Below are 19,352 nucleotides of genomic sequence, written 5' to 3'. Positions count from 1 at the left end.
CGATCTAAATTTCAAAAAAGAAGTATTATTCGAAAACTATAAAGAAAGCAAAGTAATTAACTGATTTGGGGCTTTCCACCGGTGAAAACCGATGGAAGCCCCAGGCGGCTACGGCAAGAGAGAGGTTATACTCTAGAGACAATTAGGGTTAGATGAGGAGGCGAGTTTTGTGGTTATTTACATTCTTATATTTCACGTTTACTTTTAATCATTTATATTAACTCAATTGGCTAAAATGATGTGATTTAGATGGTGAGAAAAAGGGTTCAAATATCACTAACAACCATATTGAATGGTTCAATCCCACAGCATTTTCGATAATACTACCCAAGTTTTATGAAAGATTTCCATGAAAGTTTGATTTTATGAAAGTTTGATTCTTAAAATGTGACCTAATTTTTGGCCTACTTATTATAAATAAATCAAGCTCTGTGAAAAAAAAAGGAGAAAAAAAGGCAAGAACACCAATAAAATGAAGAACTTCATCGCTATTAGTTTTTCGGGAATTTTTTCACTGAAAAGAAGTGGTGTTCCTGTATCATATACGAAAAGGATACTGATACTACACAACAGAGGGGTGTGGTGGACACACTTGTGCATAGAGTTTATGAAATATGTTGGATCTAGCCGTCTGCTATTAGACTCCAATCATACATGGTTTACAACAAAAGAAAAAACACTGAAGATCCAGTATATATTGCAGCCAACACAAAACAGTCCAACCAGATTACATTATAGCTATTTGGTTTGATCCGGTATGTCGAGAATGATGATGCAGTGTAGTTCTCATCCAGCAACTTTTGTTAAGATGTGATGGATTGCTCCTTTTTCTGTTACTGTTAAGGCGCCGCATGCATTTGCAAAAAGGATAGCTGCTTTGAGTTTCTTCTCGTCCTGACAATTAACAAGTCAAATTATTACAAGACTAGCAATCAAGGATTATACCACATAATGAGGAATGTAATTAGTCTATTAGATGAAGATTGTTCGAGGGAAAGAGCTTCAATAAATATCAGAGAAGCTACTCGTCTCTTATTCTGCAAGTTACCTTGTACATATTTACGTCGGAAGCTAAGATGCTCAGTATCCCACCAACAAAAGCATCACCTGCACCAGTTGTGTCCACAGGTGTCACTTTTAAACCTGAAACTCTGCCCTTGAATTCCTGCACATAATGTTTACTCATGTTGCTTGGCAGGAGTATAGTTCTAATAGAGGAAATTAATTGATATGAACTATAGGAAATGCTATATCAAGAAAGTGATAAAAACTACAAATCAACTGTAATCATGCATGTCGGTAACTTTTAGAAGAATGTAGCTACTCTGTAGCCAACAAGAATATTCAGTGACCTTGAAAAGTACCAAAATCTGCACAGAAGCGTTTCTCATAAGACCGTTACGAATATAAAACTGATAAAAATACCTTGGTATAGTATCTGCAACCCTCAGATCCTTCAGTTACTAATAGAAGCTTTAAGTTGGAGTGGTAAAGCTTTCCCAAAACCACGTTATCGTCATAAGGATCCTCCCCTCCAGTTAAGAATGAAATTTCATCCTCGCTTACCTACCATGTCAGAGGGTCTTGCTTAGTGTCAAGACAGCATAGCCTTTTACTATCAAATAACATAATGTTGAGTCATGACTAGTAGACCTTAATAACATCTGCTTGGTCCCAAATGCTCATTATACCGTCCCGAGCAGCATTTGCTGACGGCCATAGAGCCAATCTCAAATTTGGATCATAAGAGAGAATGCAACCTGCTTTTCTTGCAACTTTCATTGCATAATGCTGAGTAGACCTACATGGCTCTTCAATTAAACTTATCGAACCATAATGGAAGATTGTTGCCTGCTTTGCACATCAGCTAACTGTAAACATCTCTACTATCGGCATCAAATCCATTACATGAAAAAAAAAGAAGAACAAATTAAAGCAAACCTTCTTGATAAGATTTATATCAAGTTCTGATTTGCGAAGAAGCATATCTGCACTGGGATTACGGAAAAACATAAATTCTCGCTCTCCATCCGACCTAAGGGTAACAAATGCCAGTGCTGTCCTAGCAGCAGGGTCAAACCGCATGCCAGAATTATCGACCTTGTTCTCTTTCAAAATTTCAGCCAACATGTATCCAAATTCATCCTCCCCAACCTTAAGATACAGTAATCAAAATTTTCAATATGATTGCTGCACTCAAGTCGAAGGAAGAGGAAATTTATACTTGGAGAAATATGCTAGTGACCTATACATAATAGAAAGGACTGAGCAGGAAAAAGAAGTTAAAAGAGGGAGTAATTAAAGTCAGTTTGTTGAAAATCCACAAATTCCCAGATTGCAAGATTTTATATCTCGTTTTTTTTTTTTGGTTTCGAATGATCTCCAGTTAGAAATTCATATTCGAATGATTTATTCTCATCAAACAAGAGAAACGCAATTAGTGTGAGATATTATATACTTAAATCATAGCTTCAGGAACCATCAAAGTGCCTTGAAAGTTCCAATACAGAGTGCAACGAGAAAAGTTCTGTTTCTCAAGTGTGATGATGCAATGTTTGTTTCCTTTTTTTAAACCTCAGATTTTTTTTATTTTTTTTCCTTCTACCAAGCACCAAAATACAGAGTAACAAGATTCATTGAACTTCACCTTTCCTATAAAAGCCGAAGAACCTCCCAACCTTGATATCCCAACAGCGACATTAGCAGGAGCACCGCCAGCGGCCTTCTTAAAAGCAGGTGCTTCTGCAAGCGAAACACCACCAACTGTAGGCACAAAATCAATTAGCATCTCCCCAAAGCATATCACCAGGGATCTTTCATGCTCTTCTCCTTTGGAATTTACTATCGTCTCATTATAGTGACCTGCGTGTAGGCAATAACTTTAGTTTAATAGAGAATGCAGCTAGAGAATCAGGATGCAATTTTCTATGATTTGTATTGCTTGCAAAAAAATAGCCTTGCCAAGATATGATGAGCTAATAACTTAGTTCGACGCTCTTGCACTAATTTTCTACATTATTCAAGAACATCCGGCTGATACAGTGATACTCAGATCAAATCATTAGTAAAAGATTCAAGTATTCTCACGATGAATGGCAATTAGACTTCTCAAGGACTCATGCCCATGCACAACTTCAAATTTTAATGACTGACTGTTTAAAAATCCCATGCGAGTCTGAATTTAAGAGGGAAAAAAAAACGGAAATGAGCAAAAATGAACGAACCTAAAGTGGGGTTTATCGCCATTACAACAAGGACACAAGTTTTAGTTCTGCTAGTTTGTAAGAGTATTACCAGAACTTTTATATCTATATTAATACACACTGTAGTGGACGCTATTTATACAGCAACCAGAGGAAAATTATAGGTGAAGAACATTATGAGATACGCACACGTTATATTTGTTGGCTTATGAGTTCGGATTTAACGAAGCTAATAGTAAATTGAAAAGGGGAAATGGTTTAGAGTAAAATAAGAAATCTGAGGATCAGAGTCTAAAACAAAAACCTAATTGACAAATTACAGCGGTCCAGAACAATCAAATTTTAATGACATGCATTACACTGAAAAAGCAGACGAGAAAATCATAAAGAAAATAATGATTTAGGTTAAATTATTATGGAATGATTTTTTCTCTTTTGGTGCACCAAAATATATGCATGGACAGATTTGGTGGAAATTTAAATATCTTAATCTAAAGGTTAAAATGTTAAAAATATTTATTATAATATTAAACACGGATAAAATGGGAATAGTTATTCCATTAAATTTTAAAAATCAATGGGATTGAACGTTAGATTGAGTTCCTTGGCTTATTAAATATTGGTGGGAATTTTTATTTTGCCAATTGATTTTTGTTCTGACAAGTACAAGACGGAAAAGAGATGGGGATTTGCCGAGGAAATTTCATGGATGAAATCGATCCAAAGCCTTGGTTCTGATTAGTCCACTGTTGTTTATTTTATTCTTCTCCCTCTTCCTTCTCATTTTTCTTTCTCCAAAGATGATATATAAGGCGCACAAACAGTTGTCAGTTGATCTTTAATTTATACGTACATGATTTTATTTCATCAAAGCCTGCAAACTTTTGGGCTTTCATTGCTACATGATAGGTTCAAACTTCAGACAAATCCATACCTAAGTATCAAGTTCTCCGCGAGTCCGATCATCCGATGACGTGCTATATACCTTCCTAAATCAACATCGGAGTACAATAATTAAAATTCATCACCTCAATAAATATTTTAATATTTTATATTCAAATAAAATAGAAATATAATTTTTATTATATTTAAAATAAAAATATATGAGATTATAATTATTAAAAAGAAAAAGAGAGATAATAAAAGAATAGTTTTATTATCTCTCTATAAATATCCGCGGATAGGGAAAACTCCCTTCCGCGGAAAATATCTGCGGATACATTAAAAACCCAAGATTGGATCTGAGCCCTTGAAATATAGATCTAACGGCCGCCATACAGTGTGTTAGATAACCCTTATCTAACACGTGGTTGCTAAGGAACAGGACCCTTATAATTATAGTATAAGGTTTTAATTACTACTCCCTCCGTCCCAACCATTTGTATACAAATGGTTAGGACACGGATACCAAGAAATTCTGTAACAAAGGAGTAAAGTTGGATGAAAAATGGGTATAGTGGCGGGACCCATTTATATTTAATAATAGATTTGAGATACTGGAGAAAGGTAGTGGGTATAATAGTGTTTATATTATTATAGAATGGAGATAGTGGAAGAAAGTAGTTGGTGTAATGATGTTTTATATTATAAAAGTTTACCACTTTTGATATGTATACAATTGGTGGGACGTCCCAAAGAGGAAACCGTATACAATTCATTGGGACGAAAGGAGTAATTTTTTTGATATATTATGTATTGTATTATTAATTTTTAATAAGTAATTAGTTATTAAAAAATATTTTTTGAATAGAAATTAAACATCTAATAGGATACTGATCTTCAATATCATAAAGAATAATGATCCGGATCTGAATCAACAAAAAAATTTCCGATCACATATTTTGTAAAGAATAAAATATCTAATTTTTAGATTTTTTTAAATCAGATACGAGAAAGAAAATTCGGATAGTCCGGTTTTCGAAATTTTATGCTAACCTAACTATTATACAGCAGCTATATTCTACAAATAATAAACATAATAGGTATGTTCACAAAACGGTGGCTAAGGCTGTAATTCGATCCGGATAAGTCGAGTTTCAAGCCTAGCCGAGTTTGAGCGAAATTTAATCAAGTCGAGTCGAGTCGAACCGGCTCGCTTAGCTAAACGAGCCGGTTTTAACTAGTCGAGCCAGCCAGCTCGTATAATTTTACACTTAATCGAGTCTAAACCTCCAACCAAACTCAATTCGTCTAATTTTACGAGTCGAGTTGAGCTGACTCGTTTAATTAAACAAGCCGAAACTTTTGTCTGAATTCGGCTTGTTTAACGAGCCGAGTCGAGCCCGGTTAAACGAGTTTAAGCTGGGCAAACTCGAATTAAGCTCTAACAGTGGCGAGCATATTTTTCCTTGATGAACCAATTGCTTCAAGCCTTCAACAAATATTTTCGCTCGACTGAAATTCGAGTTTGAGTTCGATTCTTTTCTAGGAAACCATACATGAGCCCTTTAGAGTTGAATTCGGCTCAACTCATTTATAATCCTATACGCATGACTACTTTGTCGTCCCTAACTTCGTAAAATTTGTTTGGTCACCGACACATGAAGAGGAAAAGGAGTACTGTTAATCCCTTTTTGAGAACAGTAAGAGGACTGTTACACTTGACAATCTTGTTCACAGGACTCGACAGTGAATTGTACGAGTTTTTCCTTTTCTACAAATAGAACAGGATTTATGCAAGTGATCCGCTTAGTTCGGAACTGACCAAACCTGTTTAAGTATGTACGCATTATCTGCACAAAGGAAGACCTACCCTGTAGGCAATTCTCACATAAAAGCCGACCTGTAAAAAAATCCAAGGCCAAGATCAAAATGGGGGCTCATATTTGATTCTGTTTGCCAACAAAAATATCTAAATCCATTTTGGTACAGGGCCACGCAACAAAATAATGAAGGGTACATGTGAGAGCTTGAAAAAAAATAGATTACTGTATCTCTTACTATATATTGTAAGCCACAATCACCATTTGCTGGGCCTGTTTCTTGTCATCTACGATTAAAATGGATGTGTTGAAGATTTATATTGTCCCGTCTTTTATCCACACTACAACACTGTGACCACCCACCACTCCACCTTCACGTTGCTTGCCGTTGTTGATCATGATTGACGTTTATGTTCCCTTCCGCCTCTTACATGCCCACCTGATTTTGTCATCTCTCATTTCTGTATTTTACCTCCGTGTTTCGATTTTATAATATTACAACCTGTGAATGCATAGCGTTACAATTTTAGTGCTTGAATACATGTCTAGAGGTACTTGTTTGATATTTATTGTGATTTTAATGATTCAAATGATACATGTTAAGATTGGTAAACAAAGTGATATATGACCTCCAATTCAGTGACCACTTTAATATTTAATCCTTTGCAATTATACACCTCAATAATTGATTACTTAATATGGTATCAGAACTAAGTCTTTTCTCTTGAGACCGTCGAAAGGATTTTTCGAATAAATTTTAAAGTCAAAAGAGTTCTGCTGCAAGTAAAAGTATGAAAGTTTATGATTATATATATATCAAAGATAAAGATTTGTAATGTGTTTTGTTTTACTTGTTGTTGATATATGTAAATACAGCTCGAATTATTAGTGTGGTGGTGGTGTATCAAATAGTAGGTCCAACACAGCAACTAAAAAGATAGACAGGAGAAGATCAGATATTGATTAATGTTTAGATAATTGACGAGCACTACAAATGGTGGATTTCGATAAGACTGACTAATGCTTCCAACTATTCCAGTGTGTTGGTGATATACTGATATCCCCAAGTAATGTTAATTAGTACTGTATACACTATATTAGTGTTCTATCAGTATATCAGAGTATCATGAGTTGAGATAACAAAACTCAGATGCTTACAAATTAGGTGACTCAATCTAGTCACGTAAACAGTAGAGCAAACAAGCCGAATATTTTATCTTTTTTGTTAGCCATTTCATGTTTATCCATTAAAATTGAGACATATAACAGTCCATGATAGAATTATTCATCACCCCTAGTTTGTCTCATGCGCTCGTGTAACTACAAGAAGCGAATGAAAGGTTGAAATCGTCGGTGCGATCGACATCTAAATCTGCATGCAAAAGTTAAAGCCATGTATTATCATGGGCTATGCTGGTAAATGCAGATTAGTGAAGAGCCCACTGCCAAAATACTGGATAGCACTTGGTGCTGAAAGTCCATTGAGAGGCTGGTGTCAACTGGCTGGCTACTCTAATTGTCTTTGTATTGAGAGGAATTGATCCCGTTTTAAGCTTCAACGGGATGAAATGATCCACTCGTACTATGGGGCCGTTTGTGTGAGCTTAAAATAAGTGCTTCTTGATTAAAGTAAAAAAGTGAAGTATAAGTTAGAAGCAAGCTAGGACTTATAAGTGATTAAAAATGTTTGGGAAAGAAGCAGAAGCTCTGATAGAGAAGCAAGCATTTGTAACTTCTAAAAAATGCTTTTTACTTTTTTACACAAACAGGTGAATAAAAGCAGAAGCTAACTTTTTTGGAAAAGAAGTGTTTCTCCTTGGTTGCCAAACAGGCACTATATATCCCACTTGGTCAGGACACAACATGTGGAGTAGCTTGTAACTCAACTCCATCCGTGCGGGAGTGTTTGTTTAAATATACTGCTTGTATTACTATTTATTCCGTTGAAGTAGCCTATTGTGGACCCAAAAATGTCTGCGATCGAGTAAATAGTTCTACGAACGAATGGATCGGATCGACTTGAAAAATGGAAAGATTTATACAAGTTATACGTTCATCAAACTATTATATTTATGCGTAATGGGCGATTCCGTCGTTTATAATCGAAAAGAAAGATCAGAAGAGGTTTTTCAAAGCATAAGAGGCTTTATAAACTGGTCAAGTGCCTTTTTAGAAACATATATGTACAAATAGAACATATTTCATTTAGCTCCATGCCTACTGTAACTAGTTATTTTGATTTTCTACTAGCTACCGGCTTAGCGGTAACCTCAACTCTATTTATTGGTCCGAGTAAGATACGACTTATCTGAAATTAGTATTCGGAATAAAAAAAATTCTGTGATGGAACAGATTATCTCTCGTTCCCCCATATCAAATTGATACTTTTGCATTAGCCTATTGTCCACCCAATATCAGATTTCACTTCAGTTGATGGATAGGACTAGTTTATTAAAGTTCGGCTTGTCTGAAATTGTATACATAATTTTGGCTTTTTGAATGTCCAGAAAACTTGACTTAAAAATTGGGCTCTGTTAGGGTTAAAAATGGGGCGGGTTCGGGCAGGGACTTCATTTCCCTGCCCCGCCCCATATATATTTTTGATGCCCTGTCCCCGTCACATTTTCTACGGGGATTTATTTTTAATCTCCATCCCCGCCGCACCAGGGATTTAATATAATTTCGCCCCGCCCCGCTGCTATAATATTACACTTTAAATAGTTACTTTAAAATTTAGTAATTTTTTCTTCAAAATTTAATAAAAATATACGAGACATGTATATTAAAAGTAAAAAACTAAATATAATAGAAATCAAAGAGACATGTTATACATTGTAAAATTATAGTTTTGTGTATTATAAAATAATAATATTAAATATAATAAATATATTATATTAAATATAATTATTTATTTATATTAAATATATGCAGGGTGAAGAATCCCCGCGGGGATTCAACAAATACCATACTTATCCCATATTTTGGCGGAGCAAAAAATCATTTCCCGTCACTACCGTATTCTCCATTTTAGCAGGACGGATCTGCCCCATTCGAGGCGGGTTGGGGCAGGTTCCCCATTTTCTTCACCCCTTTTTAACCCTAGGCTCTGCTCAACTTGATAAAGTTATTTTTCTTATGAAAAAGATTAAAGTTCAAATTTAGCCGAACTTATCCGTTCTTGTATACAGATGACTGAAATTCTAAATACATATATGATGACCATATCTTATTTTAATTTATTATAAAATTTCATTTTTTTGAGAAAAAAGATTATTTTTTTCCTGAAAACGGCCCGTAGCCATTTTTTGAAACACAAAAACAATATTTAACCATCCGATTGTAAATTTGAAAATTACGACCACTAAAATACAAAAGGATAAATTTGAGCTAAAACTTTGCATTTTAGTCGATAAAATTATAACTTTCAACTAACTTTATAGTCAACAATTTTTTAACACAAACTTTACAAAAAAAAAAAAACAACAATTTTTTAACACAAAAACAATCTTTATTAATTCTTTTCTACTTTCATGGATACTTTTTAAAATATATCAAATAACTAGTTTTTATACTTTTAAATAAGTATTTTGTGCCAAATAGTTTTATATTGCGTCCCCATGACATAATAATTAGATAACATAAATGTGATCCACAACGTACTAAGATAATTTCCAGAAGACGACCATCCATCTTTCTACATGTAATCCAACAAACAAGAAAGAGATGGCCACAAAGTGTTACTGTAGAACACTATTATTGCTAATTAAGGCAGTGCGAAATGAAACAATACTACTTTTGAGTCCATCCATACATGTCTAGAAAAGATGTAATCAACTGACCCGCATCTCCGGACCCTGCAACCACCGTAGTAGGTGGTTAGTATGGCCCTCGCGCATTGTCTCCTCTCCTACATGCACGTAATGTTGCTCGAGGCCTATACGTCGTATCACTAATATGCCATATGCGTGTGTACCTAGCTAGCATTATTGTACTAAGAACCACTAAACTTATCAATCCATTCATGTACTTCTCGATAACATTACCACTCAACTAGAGGAACTCTACACTGCTGTGGAGTTAACACTTAGATAACCCGACAAGTTGAAGTTGATATGGGCGAGGAGTACTATTTGGTAAATTTATTTGTAAACACTTCTCAGGATAAGTTACTTGATTATGATCGTTTATCGTGAATAAAGATTATGATTGGATAGTTCAAGGGATAGATTTATCTATCGACTTACCCGAGAAGAAGTGTTAATATTCAATTATAAGATAGTGTAATATGAGTCTTAAAAGTAGAAAAATGTCCGTTTATATGAAAAGATGTAATAATGTAAATTAAGTAAAGAAGAACGGGTTTTTTTTTCATAAATTTCTCGAAGATTATGAATATAATGGTCGATCTCCTTCTCATTAAAAATTATTGACGCCAAGAGTTTCGGTGTAAATATTTATCTAGGAATGTATGCAATTTTAGAAATAACGAGACCGGAAATATTTGAAGACGGGACGCGTGTTTCTTATCCCTGTATTAGTCCGTATTATATAAAGCATGAGCTTCTTATCATTCAAAGAAAATAAAACTATATTGTATGCAAATGAGAAATGAGTGTCCCATATTCAAACCAAATATATGATGCAGAAAAATTCCGTAACCAACCATATTAGCCGATTATTATGATTTCCAAATATAAAACATGTGGATTTAAAGTTTTTAGGTTTTATGAGTTATTGCTTGGACCGCTAGAAAGTAACTAGTTTATCTAACTTGTGCTCGAGAACTGACTCGGATTGTTTGAGAAACTCTAAAATAATGGTCCTTATAAAAGAAACGACAAAGAGCTCCCATCGAAGATTTGTTTCCTAGCAACACTAAAAAGAAAATTAGGAAAAAAAGACAATGACTGTTGAAACATGGATTAATTTGTCTGCCGATGAAGCCCCATACTGTAATTATGGACCCCATAGGCCCTGTTTTGCAAATAATCTCTTAGTTTATACCTAATTGTGCTTTACTTAATACTACTATATATATTCCTCCAAGGAGCTAGCTTGGTAGAGAAAACATATTGCCTAGTCTTAAACATTCCAATCTCTCTTCCCCCCACAGCCATTTTAGTATTTTGTATCTTAAAACTGTATTAGAAATAATATACCAGCAGAAGCAGAAGGATCAACCATGTCTCAGACATCCACCAAAGACAGCAAAGAGGCATTAGTTTTCGATGCCTCGGTGCTGCAAAATGAAACCAACATACCGAAAGAGTTCATATGGCCGGACCATGAAAAGCCTAATTCAAATCCTCCGCAGCTCAACGTGCCTCTCATTGATTTACAGGACTTCTTTTCTGGAGATCCTACCGCTACCAACAGAGTGTCCGAGCTAGTTGGCCAGGCATGCAGAGAGCACGGATTCTTCCTTGTTGTCAATCATGGTGTTGACAACAACCTCATATCAGATGCTCATAAATGTATGGACTTGTTTTTTGACCTCCCTCTCTCGGAAAAGCACAAGGCTCAGAGAAAATTAGGCGAACATTGTGGCTATGCCAGCAGCTTCACCGGCAGATTCTCCTCTAAATTACCCTGGAAAGAAACACTTACTTTTCAATACTCTGCCAAGGAGGACTCATCCACTATAGTACAAGACTACATCACAAAGACCATGGGTGAAGATTTCGCCAAACTTGGGTAAGTAGCTAGCTACGTACTTAATTCCATAAATTAATAATAATATTTACTAACCGCAGACATGGTATATCATATTTACAGGATGATATATCAAAACTACAGCAACGCGATGAGCAAACTATCTCTTGGGATCATGGAGCTGTTAGGGATCAGTCTCGGGGTAGGACGGAGCCATTTCAAGGAATTCTTCGAAGAAAATGAATCAATAATGAGGCTCAACTACTACCCGCCATGCCAGAAACCAGAGCTCACTTTAGGGACCGGACCTCATTGTGATCCGACCTCACTCACCATTCTTCACCAGGACAGTGTTGGAGGCCTGGAAGTGTTTGTGGACAACCAATGGCAATCCATTCCCCCTAATCTCAACGCTTTTGTTGTTAACCTTGGCGACACATTCATGGTAACTACATGCAATAACATTCTTAATATTACTCTGTAACTTTCGGCACTTTGTCACAATCAGTCATCTATCGTTTTTCGAATAGGAACTACTTGGTATTTTTGGTCGTTTCTACATGCTGTATTATTATATAATAACAATAATATCATAATTAATTAAATATCAGCAGCTATTACATATTTAAGTGACTCTAGCAGCCGAACATATTTAACATGTTATGTGTCCGTGTCCTAGCCAATTGTTACTTAAATATTTCATCCCCTTTCTTTTTTGGCCTTTTCTCTTTTACAACTGAACTGTAAATTTGGTATTTCATCTTGATTGTCTTCACTGTTGTCCTCTGTTTTTAATTTATATGAATTTCGGTTTTTTTTTATTATCTTCATGCATGTGTGTATAGTAGGACTGTTGAAGCTAAAACTAATAATTGATGAAACAAAAAATTTTGCAGGCTCTATCAAATGGAAGGTACAAAAGTTGCTTGCACAGAGCAGTGGTGAACAAGATGGCTCCTCGTAAATCACTGGCATTTTTTCTGTGCCCTGAGAAGGATAAATTGGTGAGGCCACCTACGGATTTGGTGGACACCAAGTACCCCAGAATATATCCCGATTTCACATGGCCGACTCTGCTTGAGTTTACACAGAAGCATTACAGAGCAGACATGAATACCCTTCAAGCTTTCTCTGCATGGTTACCTACTAACTGATCATTCGGTTTCATGTATGTCAGGGGACTGGACCGCGTATTTTCAGATTAGTCGTGATCGAGAGATAGCTATATTGTTATCAAATTTTTGTAAATTAATTATCTCGGATTATCTAGAAACATAATAATTATGATAATAGTTTCATCTTCAATTTACTTGCTAGCTTCCACTCTTTTATTCTCTTCCTTCCGGACCACAAGCAGTAGTACTCTTGCACGCATGTAAATAAATCAAACATAAATCAGCTCAATCATTAACTGAACTATTCTCAGACAAGTTGTAAACTTGGGGGAGATGAATGAGTATCTGCCCCAATGATTATTGGGTTACGATTTAAAAGAACATTGTCACTGGCCTATCAACGAATCCTCGATACAAGTTAAACACGAATTAATTTTCTTGAAGTACAGTATTACATAACCATACAACAATTAAATTCTTTGGTTGAGACTGATTAAAGGCTTAAGGTCACATCTTCCACTAAACCACTGAACTTTAGTTTACGTTGAAGTTCTTGGATCTACTATGAGTATTGGGGCAGAGTTAAAAGCATCACATAAATCCAAAACAAGGGCAAAAATCAGTGGCCCACCTCAATTGAATCATTCAAGAAATTTATATAAAATCCATTGATGATTGACAGACCTTTCTTTGTATCGGATTCTTCTGTTGCATGTGTTTTGTTTTTATTCCTGGTTTAACTTATATACACGTTCTTCTCTTAGTTTTTTTAAAAAAAGCTTTGGGCCATTCTGAATTAATAATAAAGTATAAATGTAAGATTACCAACTAACAAATGATAACAATGTACTACCAAGTAATTTGAAAAATGATAGCGAATGTGCTACCTCTTATAATATACTACTAGTATATTTATAGTCTGTAACAGAAGAGAGTACATGCACAAGTGTAGAGTCCGTATACATTAGGTAAGATGATTTGGAGGCTTGTGGCACCGCGACATTGTCCTTTGTGCTCGTCCTTCTGATTCCTAGCTGCAACATTCTTCATATAACATTGTATACTATTAGCACTTAAAATACATATTATATGGTAAAAAATTAATTATTTCGATACCACTAAATTAATTATCTCGATACCACTCGGGTCTGGCTAATTTTCAAATCTCAACAATCTTTTGCATACATGTTCATGACATGATATAACGTACACTCTTTTTCTAATAATTTGATGTCTGGACAAACTTTATACTCGTTACATATGAACCAGTTTTCGTATGAACCAGTTTTCATTGCGCATCTCAGCTAATTTCGTTGAACGTTGATTGCTAACAAGTTTGTATTAGCAGTCCACTTACTTATATGACTTCTTGTGAAATCGAATTCATGATTTTGGAATAATAAGCCTCCAAAGTCACGAACGTTGATTGCTACACATTTGTATTAGCAGTCCATTTACTTATGTCACTTATCGTGAAATCGAATATATGATCTTAGAATGGTAAGCCTATGATCTTGGAATGGTAAATCTCCAAAGTCATGATCTCGACTGACTGAGACACACGATACAACATATACTTTCACCTCTTATTACAAAGAGCGGAAGAAACTATACTCAAAGTATAAAATACTCGATGTTTTTAATTTGGTTAGCGCATGATTTAAGAACCTAAATATCGGCAAATAACCATCAGAATTGAAGTATAGACAGGGAAAGCAAGACGCTGATAGAATAGGAGATTACAGGAGAGCCGCCAAAGGTGAGGACAACGATAGTGGCTCTCATTTGTATTAGTTTCCAAAATGGCCACACCCCCTTCCTCCCCCCTTCACGTGACGCCCTTTTGTTCTTTGCGCTCGTCTCTCCTTTTCCCCACCCCCATTCCCTCATATTCATCCATCAATCTACTCATATAATTTCCCCCCAGCTCCACTCTACAGATAATAAATAACAATTTATGACAATTTTCGTGTTGGAACAATAAACTTTTTATAACAACCTTTCAACTATTGTCGTATATAATTGTGTTCAATCAGAAGGATTAAGATTAAGGCCACAAGCTACTGATCAACTTAAAAGCATATTCAATGGTGTTAGTAGTAGGATTACTTATAATTATTGATTAAAATAATCAAATATTATTTATATAAAATTTACTGGACTATAAAATATTTGGTTTTGATGATACTACTTTTTATATTGATTAGTTTTTTTTAAATGATATATAATTTTTTTTTAGATTGTTATAAATAAAATATATCATTTTAGTATTGTAAAAAGTATGATAATCTTCTTAAACTCTGTAAATGTTCGACAAATATATTTAATCATAAAATTATACACAACAACAAAGTCATTATTGGAGTAGAATTTTTTCACGTAATTATTTATAACGTTTGTTTATAATATATATTAATTATTTTTAGCTAGCAGTCTGCGTGTTTGGTGTGTTTGGTGATGCTATTATTGTCACATATTTTGTTTATAAAGATTCATTTATGTTATTTTGTTCTCCGGATTGTAAAAGAAATATTCTTGAGTTTTTTTTAATTTTTGAACAGGGTTCCTACTATTATACTCATAAAAGCGATATCCTTTTTGACAGGAATTGCATTATCTTCTAGTTTTGTGGAAGTTGATTTTCAGTTGTCTTGTCTCCGTAAAATAAACTTCTAATATTGCGTAAAATCCTACCTGTGGCTGTATAGCTCGTCATCTTTTGTTGAAAGTAGAATCTGCCCTTTTCTTTGTTACGAGTTGAGTTTCATTTATTTCAATTTCCGCTTAAAGAATAACTCACAAAAAGTACTATTATGAGCTTGCATTCTTTTATCATCATAAGACGACATATGCAAAGATTTGTCGCAGATTCCCGATCTGCATGTCGTATCCGTCGTCCCGTTCTAAACCCTCTCGTTTGGTTCTGTTGCCGTACTTTCATGTAGATGTCTCCCATGAAGATGTAGAAATATAGTTCCGAGGTTGTACAACATTAAATTGTACACTTTACTTTGTTCGAACTTGAAATGCATAAAAATGAACGTTAAATTCAATAATGCTTGATTCGACTTTGATTATTACTTTTGAAATTCAACTCGTACCAGGTTTCTATATCTTAGTTATAGTTTAGTTTTGAAATCGTTACAGATCATGTACTTATTATCTTTAAGAGTTGTTTTGACCTTTTGTCGTATTTCGATATGAAACAAATATATTTTTAATTATTTTTTTTGAATACAAATTTAACATCAATATTTATATTAGAATAATAAAAATTGAAAAATAATATGATAAAATATTTTTTTTTAATATTTTGGGACAAAAATAACACTCATAGTTAAAAACACCTCACGGATTCTCATAAAGTAGAATAGACCGTTTTGAAGTTGGGGAAGAAATGACAAATTAATAAAAGCGTCACTGATTAGGTGGAAGAAATGAAGTTGAGGATAGGTCCAATATAGTCACTCCGCATAACAAAATAAAATATTAAATTACTATATCCAATCGGACAATCAATATTATTTTTGAACAAAAAACACCAAAACACATTTAAATCCAGGTAACAATGGACTCATTATTAGCAGAGTTTCGAGGGAGCGGACACAGGTGAACAGCAGAGCAGCTAGCAAAAGGCCAATAGCACTAGAGGAAGGAATTTTTGGGCACAAGAGATACTATATGTTTCATGTTCTTTGAATGACAACGGGACCTAGCTAGTCTCGGTAGTGTTAAATTTGTCCCTGGCCACTGCACATGAGTGATCTGTACACTCAGCTCCATTCTTCATTATATATCATGCTTATATACCCCGGAGACTTCATTTCTTTCTATGCTGAATTTTGTTTTTTACACTACATGTAAATTCTTTCTATTCTAATTTCTATTTATTTTATGAATTTCAGGTTATATGAATAACTTAGATTAGTCCCGATGCTTGGTTTTAACAAAATTATGATCCACTGAAGTGTTATATTTTATTGTGTGTTCTGTAATTTTTATTGATGACATTTCATCTATACCTTTCGATAAGGATTTTTAATGTCGAAGATACTCTAACTATTCGTGTAATTGCTTTCAAACTCCAACTTCTTTTCGTCATATCAATTCATTCAACCTTCATTAATTTACCTTTCAAATACGTTTTGTTGGACCAAAAGTAAAAATTAATGATTATTGGATAATTTTTTACGTTTATTTTTTCTTTTAGATAAATGTTTTTCAAAAAATGACATTTATTTTTCTTAATTGCGCCAAATCGTGAGATTTCACGTAATATGAGAGGGAGGAAATACTATTTAATCAAATTTAGCGTGTGTAATGACTTTTATATTTTTATATTTTTCATGATTACAACGTTTTTCTGGAATCACCGATATTTTGATGAAAGACAAGTATGTATAAGATTTCTCGGGATTTAAATTACATTTCACCTTCTCGTTTTAATTATTATTTTCTTGATCATTAAGAATTTTATCATCCATAATCTTTTAGAACATATATGTCTCTAAGTTAAATAACAAATATTTTAAATAAAAGAAATTCCGTTTTTCGGAGATTGTATTTCGACTCAATATAGTCAACATATAAGTTGTTTTATCAAAGAATAAGGCAGAGTGTTAGGAAATTATATTAACCCTCATGAGGGCTTTTCTCATACATTTGAGAAAAAACTAAAAATTCTAAATACCCTTCTAAAACTAAACTTTTATACCATCATAAATTAACAATCCACGTAAAATTTTATAGTGTTATATGAAGATCACAGTATCATACCGTGGAAATGTATCACGATTTTGCCATGGAATTTCGAATTCATCAGAGATCTACTCTAAATAAGAGACGTCCCTTGTATTTCTAGCACCAGTACTGCGGGTAAATTTATAGGCAGCATTGTGTTTTACTTTTGGCATGAGCTCTAACACTTGACGACAAATTACTTTCGCACTAGTATTATACTCCCTCCGTCCCCCTCAATTGTTTACATTGGAGGGGGACAGGGAGACCAAGACAATGTATGAAAAATGAGTAAAGTTAGATGAAAAGTGGGTAAAGTGGTGGGACCCATCAATATTTAATAATAGATTTGAGAAAGTGTAGGAAAGTGGTGGGTGTAATAGTAGTTTATATTGTAAAATATGAGATAGTGGGGGAAGATAGTGGGTGTAATGATGAAAAAACTTACTATTTATGGTAACGTAAAGAAATGAGAGGGACACCCCCAAATAGTAACTGTAAAAAAATGAAAGGGACAGAGGGAGTAATATTAATGAGTATTAACTCTATCGCTAGCAAACAAAAATAAAAGAGATTAGGTCAGTGGTGTTTTGATTGGTCCAAGTTGGCAATTCAGAGGCTACTGCCATGTCGCGCCAAAGATCTTGATCAGATTGAGTTGGGAAACCTCGTTTCCATTCAATAATTATTGCTTAATTAATTAATTAACAATTCTCTCATGATCCTGTATATTCCCTAGCCAGCATGTAAAACGCCAGTACGGGTAATTTAATTAATCTTACAAAATCTAGTTAATATCTTCCTCCAAGTTGTCGTTTCTTTTGGATGTTTCCGTCCAATAATGAGATTGTTTACGAGATCATAGGAACAAAACGACAAAATTATGGCTAATAATTAACTAATTAAGTACAGATCAATGTTCCTCTAGAATTACTAATGCAATTATCATCTTAATTTTGAATGAGTGATAAGTGACTAACTGCACTGTACAAAAGCTTGCATGAGTATCAAGAATCTAATACTCTGCACTGTACAAAAGCTTGCATCAGTATCACATAATTAATTATTGAATTAATTATACGTGAATTAAAAAATTTGAGCCACCAATGTCGGTAGTTAAATTAATATATTTATATAAAATTAATATTTTGTATATATATAATATTAAATATTTATATTGTATATATATAAATATGCGGTTCGATTTTATAACGGGTTAGTTTAATATACATCCGAAATCAACCCGCAAACCACGATTTTTTAAATTAGTCGAACTGAAACCGCAAACCTCATTTCGGTTTGGATCGGATTAATATGGAATTGTTTTATGCGGATTTTGTGTTTTAAACCAGACCGCGATCACGCTAGAAGCAATATTAAATGCCGAGAGAGTGTATCAAATTTTGGATCATATATACCGGAATCAAGTCCAAAGTTTTATAGAGTAGCTTACGGCCCAATTAACTTTGGGCCAATAACAATCGTGAATATTAAGTTTTGTCATTCGTCAATTGTTTCAATGTCCAATTGTTTAAAGGTGCAACAGAAAGACAAGGCCTCAAAAATGAGGAATTACATTAACAAAAGTTTATAAATAAACTACTCCCTCTGTCTCATTTAATTGTATACGTTTGTTTTCAACTGCTCGACACGCATTTCAATGCTCATATAAAATATAGTTCCGTAAATTATTTTTGAGATTTTCTTTTTCTGAATAAAAATATAACATCTAAACTTTAATTCAGAAAAAGAAAATTTTAAAAATAAATTACACAACTACACTTTACAGGAGTATTAAAGTCCATGCCACGTCCCGTCCCCAATGTATGCAATTCAGTGGGACGGAGGAAGTAATAAATATTTTTCATGATTAAAAATAGTTATTATTGTAATTATAATAGTACATATTCATGGAGAAAATAAAGGGAAAGACAAAGGGAAGA

At 34.0% G+C, this 19,352-nt stretch overlaps 2 protein-coding genes across 2 annotated transcripts; one reads left to right on the top strand and one right to left on the bottom strand.

The window, feature by feature from the left end:
• Nucleotides 1-468: 468 nt before the first annotated feature.
• Nucleotides 469-3,376, bottom strand: LOC108222071 (probable fructokinase-7). Its single transcript, XM_017395959.2, has 7 exons — nucleotides 3,225-3,376; nucleotides 2,648-2,862; nucleotides 1,942-2,154; nucleotides 1,654-1,851; nucleotides 1,426-1,566; nucleotides 1,049-1,165; nucleotides 469-894 (listed from the first exon to the last, which is right to left on the bottom strand). Exons 1-7 carry the CDS (start codon nucleotides 3,244-3,246, stop codon nucleotides 787-789), a joined length of 1,014 nt encoding a protein of 337 aa, XP_017251448.1. The 5' UTR covers nucleotides 3,247-3,376; the 3' UTR covers nucleotides 469-786.
• A 7,550-nt stretch (nucleotides 3,377-10,926) lies between these two features.
• Nucleotides 10,927-12,866, top strand: LOC108219976 (gibberellin 20 oxidase 2). Its single transcript, XM_017393586.2, has 3 exons — nucleotides 10,927-11,599; nucleotides 11,681-12,002; nucleotides 12,454-12,866. The coding sequence occupies exons 1-3, from the start codon at nucleotides 11,088-11,090 to the stop codon at nucleotides 12,709-12,711; spliced, it is 1,092 nt and encodes a 363-aa protein (XP_017249075.1). The 5' UTR covers nucleotides 10,927-11,087; the 3' UTR covers nucleotides 12,712-12,866.
• Nucleotides 12,867-19,352: the final 6,486 nt, after the last annotated feature.

The sequence above is a fragment of the Daucus carota genome, chromosome 5, assembly GCF_001625215.2.
Source record: "Daucus carota subsp. sativus chromosome 5, DH1 v3.0, whole genome shotgun sequence".
NCBI classification, from domain to species: domain Eukaryota; kingdom Viridiplantae; phylum Streptophyta; class Magnoliopsida; order Apiales; family Apiaceae; genus Daucus; species Daucus carota.
This window is presented reverse-complemented; position numbering and strand designations above follow the sequence as displayed.